This window comes from Rhipicephalus sanguineus, chromosome 11 (assembly GCF_013339695.2).
Source record: "Rhipicephalus sanguineus isolate Rsan-2018 chromosome 11, BIME_Rsan_1.4, whole genome shotgun sequence".
NCBI classification, from domain to species: domain Eukaryota; kingdom Metazoa; phylum Arthropoda; class Arachnida; order Ixodida; family Ixodidae; genus Rhipicephalus; species Rhipicephalus sanguineus.
The window spans coordinates 99169945-99179519 of record NC_051186.1 but is presented as its reverse complement, the minus strand read 5'-3'; the positions used below and the strand labels follow the sequence as shown (position 1 = coordinate 99179519).

The 9575-nt window shown below is 45.2% G+C and overlaps 1 protein-coding gene across 1 annotated transcript; it reads right to left on the bottom strand.

Moving 5' to 3' along the window:
- Nucleotides 1–250: 250 nt before the first annotated feature.
- On the bottom strand, nt 251–7981 carry LOC119373874 (sulfotransferase 1A1). Its single transcript, XM_037643936.2, has 2 exons — nt 7841–7981; nt 251–2380 (listed from the first exon to the last, which is right to left on the bottom strand). The coding sequence occupies exon 2, from the start codon at nt 2351–2353 to the stop codon at nt 1409–1411; it is 945 nt and encodes a 314-aa protein (XP_037499864.1). The 5' UTR covers nt 2354–2380; nt 7841–7981; the 3' UTR covers nt 251–1408.
- Nucleotides 7982–9575: the final 1594 nt, after the last annotated feature.

Here is a 9575-nt window from a genome sequence, read left to right as displayed (position 1 = left end):
CTTCTGTGTCCCGTTAGTTTGCGCTGGTACGTTGATGGGATCATAGGCGTGGGCACCGGGGGGGGGGGGGGGGGGCGCCGGGTGGCGGCCGCCCACTTAGTCACCTATGAAGAGGGGGCCGCATAGTCTGCCCCATACATTGACTTAATATGGAGGGGGGCGCCGCGACGAACCTTCGCCCCCCCCCCCCCCCTGAAGGCAAACCCTGCGCACGCCTATGAATGGGATTACCACCGACATGCGTGATTTCCTCGCGGAACACGCAGTAACGGAAACGTGGAGGTTTCTAAGACTTCTTCCAACATGTCTTGTCTCTTATCAATAATTAGAAAGTCAGAATTAAAATTCCAAGGGGCTGCCACAACTCGAAGATGACAGGTTTAGTGTACTTTAATATGTGCCTACCCTTGCGTCTAACTGTTTTCTCTGTCGTTGTGACTCAGCGAAATACGTTCTGCTTTTGCGTACAATGTATCTAGCGGGTTCCACTTTTCATGGCAGAAGCAGTATTCTGAGTGGTCAGCGCAAAATACGCTCCTTTACCTAGATTGAAATGAGTTTAAAACATTCTATCGAATGTGGGGAACGGGTCTTGTAATATACGAGGTAATCTGGCGAATGTGCTCGAAACAACCTTCTACCAGCAGATATGTTGACTACTAAGTACTCTGCGGGCCATGTTGTCACTGCTTCAAGTTCATTTGTGTTGTTCCCACAGCGGTGGAAAACTGCGCTGCCTCTTTCAAGGGTGACAGCACACTTCGTCATAACTCGCCGGTCGTTGCGATGAGCTTTGGTACCGGCATAAGCGGCACGCTAGTACCACAGCAGCTGCACCACAGCATCGCGCAGCGGTTATTCTTGTGTGACATCAAATATCACCAGCCACGTTTAGAGGACGTTGCTTGTTCGCGTTCAATTCAGCAGGTCGCTTACGTTTGTTGGTGTGACATAAAAGAATCGAAATATGAGAAATTGTACTTATAGAAAAGCAGAAGTGCTCGCAGAAAGTGGCGATGCTCCTTTAAACAAAATTTCAAACAGAATTCTGTTCAAGACCTTCATGACAGCGCTACCTTGTGACGGATATTTACTTAACACGTTTAAAAAGTGTTGGCATTTTGTCGTTCTATATGGCTTCAGATTAATCCCCGTGACAATATTATCCAACAATATCATTTCAGGGTCTTTTAAACATGGCGTCGCTCGTAGCTTCATGCAGCATAACGCAATGCTAATATTTAATGTTTTGTTATCACTTTAGAATATAACAGTCAGAACGTGAGGTTTTATTAGATATGGGTACCTATTATTGCTGGTTTACCAAAGCCAATATTGTGTTTAATTTACACGGTATCAACCGAAGTGTGCGTACTTGAACCTCGTCAGTATGTCACGTGGAATGGGGCTATGCAATATTGGTGCTCGGCCAGAGGTTCATAACATCGCTCCCAGAAGCCTTCGCGGAAATCCACTCCCTCAGTACCTCTTTATGGAAATCACTCAGGACGTCCTTGTAGCCACCAACGGTCCCATTACGCACGAACTCGTGTCCTGGTGGTCTGCTCCGAAGAAACTCCAGGACACCCAACACCTCCCTGGTCACTGGAATGTTTTTACTGTTTCTATGGTCCACCACAAACTCGAAGTTGGCCGTTATAAAGTCTCTGAAGAATGGACGCATGCTTTGCTTTGTGGACATGTCGACGACTCGCTGCAGCATTGCGGAGTCCCTGGAGATTAGGCGAGCGTAGTGTTCACCAAGGAACTCGGCGATCCTCTTCACTTGCGGCTTGACGTCAGCGTGGAGGTCCTCGTAGGTCAGGAAAAGTACGTTACTCTCGTGTCTGCGGTTGTACCAAGGGATCAAGCTGTCTTCCAAGTAGCTGCCGAAGTTTATATCACCGGAAACAAAACATCGGAGGCACTCGTCGAAACCTATAGGTTCTTTCGCGGCGACGGTCTGAGTTCTGAAGTGATGGTACAGAGAGACACACACGTCGTACGGATTCCTGGCGACGTATATGTACTTCGCACGGGATGAAAATCTCCGCTCGTCGAAAGGCAGGTGGGTCTTGATGGTACCCGGTCGAGGCATGGATTTCACAGCGTCAGCGCCGAAGAGCTCGATGTACGGGGACTTCGCCAGGAATCCGGCGAGATCCGGTGGTGGCTGGCCGTCGTTGTAGATTCCGTATGCGATGCACTGGACCCAAGTCGTGCCGCATTTTGGGTACGTGACAATGAAGACGTCCCCGGGTTGCGGCTCGTAGGAGAGCGCCGAAATGACGGCGTCGTCTGGAAAGAATCGGGGCACCGGCACTCCGTGCACGAATTTGAGCAGTTTCATCATCTTCAGGTTGATCTATGAGAAGAAAACCTGAAAATAAACAAGCAAAGTAGGTCGTTGTGCGGCCTTTTACAGCAAAATAAGTACAAAAATTTTTATCTGAGGAGGTGCTAGTACACCGGTGGCTGTAATCAAGTATCCCAACCGAAAGTTTCTCAACAGGAATAGACAAAGTTCGAACAAACAAACAAACAAACAAACAAACAAACAAACAAACAAACAAACAAACAAACAAACAAACAAACAAACAAACAAACAAACAAACAAACAAACAAACAAACAAACAAACAAACTAACTAACTAACTAACTAACTAACTAACTAACTAACTAACTAACTAACTAACTAACTAACTAACTAACTAACTAACTAACTAACTAACTAACTAACTAACTAACTAACTAACTAATGAGTTCCGGAGAAAGTAAGTTTAGGCTACCCGTATTATCAGATTAAAAAGCCTCCCCGCCACAACGTAGTAACAAGCAGGCTGCAGGAGTGGACGGCTATACACGCATATTTTTGCAGCCCTAACAAAATTTTGACGTCACAAGACTTGTGACACGTCGACCTCGAATGAGACAAAGTATACACACTCAGAACACGAGCGAACAGTATGAGGGAACCAACGGCCAATCGTGTCCATTTCTACAGCGCTCTGAGTTAGAGCGACTCCTGAGGACAGGAGTACAACTGTTATCTTGTGCATTGACCTCAAAACACTTGTGCTCCCGTGCTTTGAATAGGGAAAGGGGGGGGGGGCGGAATTTTTATGTCATTTATGATAAGGATGCAAGAGGCTTTCTAGGCAACTGAGAAGCGCCGAACTTGCCGAACGGCAAGTTCACCGCTTAGAACGTTATGAAACACCTTAAGTAAACGCATATTTGAATGCAAATGTCGTTATATGACCTACATTACTGGTAAATGCGCATAAACAATAACTGAACGTGTAACTACTACTCAAAAATGTTGTTAGTAACACAATTTTGTATCCTACCTTATGATTAAAACGTCGTTTTTTTACTCAAGTTCACACGAAAAATACTGCTTAGAAGTGAGCTGAACGGGGAAGAAGTGACTCCACGAACAATGCTTCGTGTTTACAGCAATGGAAGCTACCTATCGGAATTTTAGGTTGGCGAAATACACGTCAATCTTGCGAAAGCGGCGTATTATGAGACTTATACGTGCAAGGCTTCGTAGAAAATAAAAGTCTCACTTGGTCTCTTGCACATTTGCCTAAGACGACTCGAAAGTGACAACCATTTTCTTTTTCCTCTCAGTGGATTGCAATGACAGCCGCCCCCCCCCCTCCCTTATCGAACCTTTCTGCACCTCACATGGTTTTGCACTGCCTCCAAGATCGACCCACCTTTGACCAAGAGCAAGAGACTATGTCATGTAATGACGCCGGTCATAGTGACGTCATTATGACATCACAAAATTTGTCGACCTCTTACGTCGTGATGACGGCGTAGGGGGACGTCATCCCATGATGATTTGTTGCATCACTCATATTGACGCCGACGGCGTCGGCGTCAACATGAGTGATGTAGCCCTATATATAGGTGACTATGAAAACATGGAGTCTTATCTATACATAACGTAAGTACTTCATTACCGGCAAATTGTTTAAGTTTAATACCATTTATTAGGAGTAAGCTCTGTTAAAGACCACGCACCTTTTTTATGCAACGCTCCAATAGAATGTCTCTCTCTGCTTCCTGAAAAAAGAAATATCCGCACGAATCCTCGCGGAGTTCGCGAAGAAAAAGAAATGGTAGTATTTGGTTGAGGTTGGTGGAGATTTTAAAGTGTGGAAGCGTCCTTTGCATGCTTACACCTGCTTGAATGCTTCGCAACTTGTATTCAGGTTTCTCTGTTAACGTCCAAGTTTACGCCCATATGCTAGCATAAGAGCAGACAATTGATTACAGACTTCTCTATTGAAGGATATCGGTAAGCTGCCCGTAAAAATATTTCCTTTACCTCCCCGCTACTACTTGCCATCCGTTATTGGAATCATCTTCGTGCTGACATTGCAGGTATTAAAAATCATAATGCATTTGTAAATAGTCTGAAGTGTTTTTTTAAAGCTTAAGTTTGTTTATGTCAAATTTCATTTTCATACCGTCTTCTTGACACATTGCACATACAGCGCAATACGTAATTATCGCTGTGCTGTTTGAATCGTTCCTTTTCGAGTTCTATTTCTGGTTGTGGTGCCACATGTATTTCTTGTTCAAGCATTTGTAAATTACGTCTGAGGTGTTGGGATTGTTGTTATTTCTAATAGTCTCACATATTTATATTCATGAGTTTATTGATATTGTTGGAACACAAGTATTACTGAATTTTTCCTTTCTTGCTTAGTATGTACGTTAAGAAATTGTGTTACGCTGTATGTCCATAGTTCTGTCCCCCCTATGTAATGCCTTCGGGCCTTTAGGGTATTTGAATAAATAAATAAATAAATAAATAAATAAATAAATAAATAAATAAATAAATAAATAAATAAATAAATAAATAAATTCGTCGGCAATTTCTGCTACACGTGCTCCAGTCCATCTGGTTCCGTGTGAATAAGTGACCAAAATAAAGTCATTCCTGCAGCAATTAATCATGATAACAATTTTTATGAGAATGAACATTTACGCAGCTTGCAGAAAGTCGCGCAAGGCTGGTTCACAGCAGAGCTGGTGGACTAGTGGTGGACAAATCGGCGCACTTGTTCTGGGAGCGACGCAGAAGAGGAAGAAGAGAACGTAGAAATAACGAATAGAGCACGTGCCTGCTTATGAAGACGATAGCTCTTCTACGCCACACGGCAAACTATACTTGTTGTAGTGTACTGTACGTGGCTATGCTTTCTCTCTTCTTTTTAGATGTGAAGCACCTTATAGCGGAGTTCAATCCGGTGGTGGTGGTGGTGGTGGTGTGCGGCGTGACCACCCTTAGTGCGCATGCTCAAACCCTCTCCACACACCTCATCTCCACACACACCCCTTCTCCCCCTCCACTCTCCCTCTCCACTTCCCTTCTCCACTTTCTCTTTCCCTTCTCTTCACTTCCCCTTTGCCCTCTCCTCTTTCCTCCTTTCCCCTACCATCTGAAACGCGGGCTCTACATGCCGAAACGCTGCTTCGCATCGCCTCATGGTCCCCTTTAGCAGGAGATGGTGTGATTTTTACAGCGAAAGCTGTTATGAGATCATTTCACCGGCCGTTTTTGGCGCCGTAGTTGTCCGCCGCCGCCGCCGCCGCCGGTGTCCGTAACCAGTATCGCTCGAAATAAGAAAAAAAAACGAAATAAGAAAAAATTGTGTTCGATGGGCCCTGCTGTGAGCCAAGTCAACCTATCCGGGCTTTGCAAAAAGGTCCTTTTCTCGGGAACGAACCACATTAGCTGCAATCTATAAAATAAGCACCAAGCGTCGCACAACGCGAATTTCTCGGCTTTTTGATTGCTACAATATTTTTTGTGTATGTGCTATCTATCTCTTTTTCTCTCTGTCTATTTCTTTCTCGGCTTTTCTATCTGTTCTCTTTCTTTCTACGTCTTTATTTGTTTCTCTCTCTCTTTCTGTGTAGTAGGTCTCTCAGCTTCTATCTTTTTCTGTTTCTTCCGTTTCTTTCTGCCTCTCTCTCTCTCTCTGTCCGTGCTCGTTCTTCCATCCTCATTTCCCTCCTCCAAACCCTCACTTTCCTTTCTTACTCCCTTTCTATACTATACTACACAAGGCTACACCCTGCTCTGCCAGCGTGCCTGGATAGCCGAGTGGTTAGGACGCTCGCCTTCGGATCGTGGGCACGCGAGATCCAATATCGCCTCGGCAAAAAAATTTTTTTTTTTCGCCTAGAAATTCTGTCTTTCTATTTCTTTCGCTCTCTCTACGTACCCGTTCTCTTGCCTATCACTTTATTGCTACCCCGCCAGACAAATCGGCGCACGTCTTTTGGCAGCGAAGCAGAAGAGGAAGAAGAGGAAGGTGATGAAGAAGATGATGAAGATGGCGTGTGCCGTTTTATGATGACGATAATTTTCTATCTGCGACACACGGCCAACCTCGACAGCTGTGCTGTAAAAATACACAGGATTTACGGCTCGCCAAAGACATAAATTGGCTTGTAAGGCTACGTCCTGCGGTTGCGACTGGTATTCTGTTAAGCATAAGTAGAAAAAGAAAATAGTACATAGAATAACAGAGAGCTGAGCTAGTTGGTAAGTATTCATTATAAAAAGACAGGGCGTGCAAACACGGACACAAGAAGTCAGGACACCACAAACGCCGCGGCGTTTGTGGTATCCACACACACACGCACGCACACGCGCGCACACAAACACACACACACACACACACACACACACACACACACACACACACACACACACACACACACACACACACACACACACACGCACGCACACACACACACACACACACACACACACACCACACACACACACACACACACACACACACACACATTATCACGGGGCGCTAATGATAAAAACACAAACTGACCAATTAAACGAATACAGTCGGAATAAACACATAAATGCAATCGGGGAGCAATACTGGTGGGCAGCATTTCCATTCAGAGCGTACGAGTTTCACATTATGGTAGGTTGCATACGCTGAAGCGAACGCGTGCCACAAAACGTGACCATCACTTGGTGCGCCCACAAGCCGGCATCGCCAATCCTGGTCACTGAAGTAAACGCCAGTGATGACCGACAGGTGTGAAAGCGAAGCCGAGAGAAACGGCCCTTAGTGAAAACAATAAAATTCACCGGCGGAACGAACAACTTTGAATGCAGGGACGGGGAGAGAAAATGTCCAGGGTTTTGCCGAAAGTCGCATTTCGATAAAATCTGGCTCTGAACTAGCTTTACCTTCCGTAGAAGACGCAGAATGAGTTCAGTGAAGCAAGGACAAAGCACGCACACACTAAAGAAAGCACGACATCCCGTCGGATTAATTGCCAAAATATTTACACAAAATGTTGCTCGCTAAAGCTTGCACAAAATGAGTTCCGAACAGAGCCACAAAAAACAGTAAAAGCCACAGGCGTGCGCACGGAGAGGGGGAGGAGGAGGGGGGTTGCCTCCCCTCTAATAATCTAAAGGGGGGTGCCAATTGAGGCTCGTAGCCTGACTCAGTTGGAGCTTTCAGATCACTTTTTAATGCGCAGGTTTTTGGATACACATGTGTTTTACCATAATGGCGACCAAAGCCTCCTGATGTTGCATTCAAAGATCTGCTTGCTCCGCACCTTTACCCTGAAAAACCGGAAACTAATGGCAAGCCTTTGTGAGAAGGGCGTCGTCACTTCATTACCATTTTTGCGTCCATTGCGGAACCCTACGCACGCCTATGGTAAAAATCGACGTATATGGTGCAAGTATGCGTCTCACTTTCCTTCATCTGGATAATTCTTGTGGAGCAAGAGCGTTTCGCGGCATAGGCCAAGGTTATGCAGCTCACCTTCTTTTTCACAGTTGTGGAAGTCGGAGGCCTCAAGATGTCTGCGAGACAGCCACTGCCAGCAGTGAGATTGAGGGCATTGTTTGCAGACCTCTACGTCGATTGCCGGTGTTTATGGAGAAGTTTCCACGACCTGATTGCGGAGTGTCCTCGACTGAACCCAGAAGTTGCTTTTTTGTTTGCTGAGATTAGATAATGATGAGTAGGTCACGTAGCCAAGGCTGGATCTTGACCGCTAGCAGTACTTATCGTCTCAGCAGCAGTAAATACAAGAGGGGGCTATGTAACTTACCGCAGTTAAAGTTTTTCATGCCACACAATGCGGGAGTGGATAACTTCAGAAGCAAATTCCAAAAAGTCCATCCATGACGGGCAAATGCCTGGTAAGCTACTGAAGGTGCAAGAACGAAGCACAAGCCATCGCAAAGACACGGAAAGGGTACAAAGCGCACACACACGACACAAACACACACGGACTTGGCGCTAAAGTATAAAAATTTCGACTTCTTGGTACGCCATTCGGAGGCCTTCCGAGCGTCTACTTTTCTTTTTCTGCGTATTTGTTTGGAGTGCGTTACGTTGAAAGAACCTGAAAATGAAGTACGAGCAAGCGCAGTCTCCTGCACCTAAATGACGAACTACATTCAAGTTGCCATTTCAAGCGCAGTTGGCAGGTATATCTTCAAATGTTTTGGCGTATATTACGAGTACCGAAGCTCAATGCAAGGAACTCATTTAATTGCTGAAGAAAGTTTATTAAGTAGGAATGCCGACGGACTTCTACGGGTCGAGTCTCCGCAAACGAAAATGCATTATATTTGTGCGGTTATACATTTAGGTGTTGGAACTGCAGTTCACGCATGCGATTGAATAGAGAAACCATTGAAAGCAGTGTCCTGCCAGCGTATTCAATACTCTTTCGTCGAATATGTTGATAAATTTCCCATATAATCATAGATTGACGTGAATCTCATCACAGTAAGTACAGTGATTTACTTTCATAGAGGTGACGCTCAGCGCAAGTATAGGGATATATTGCCAATATATTGCACAAACTGGACTGATTTTCACTGCCTCAAAATTATAATTTTGACGTGATAAACACAACGCGGACCACGGTTGTGTTTTTCATATGGTGGAGTGACGTCAAGAAGCGGGATCAATCAACGGACGAATGAGCGCTTAATTATGCGGAAATTCGTTTGTTTATTGAAGGGCTGCGTAGACAGAACATATTTTTTAAGCAATCATATTGTTGATGCAATATTGCACGATATTTAACTCACCTCGGTGGTCTAGTGATTATAATGCTTGACGGCTGACCTGAAGGTCACGGGGTCGAATCCCGGCCACGGCGGCTATATATCGGTGGGGGCAGAATGCTACAGTCCCGTGTGCTTAGATTAAGGGGACAATAAAGAACCTCAGGTGGTCGAAATTTCCGGAGCCCTCCACTACGGCGTCTCTCCTAATCATATCGTGATTTCGGGACGTAAAACACCGCCAATTACTATTATGCAGGCTAGTACATAGAGATTCGTCGAGGCAGGTTTCACCATGAAAGTGCCTCTGGACCATGGAAGTGCCTCTGGACACGAGCTAGTATCTCAACCATAGACTTCGCGCTTGCGCCTGTAATACTAAAAGGCAAGTTTTCCGCGTTTCGCCACAAGTAATAACGTAATTTTAGTCATTCTTCAGGGCTGATGCAGCTAGCCCCGGAAAACGTGTTATT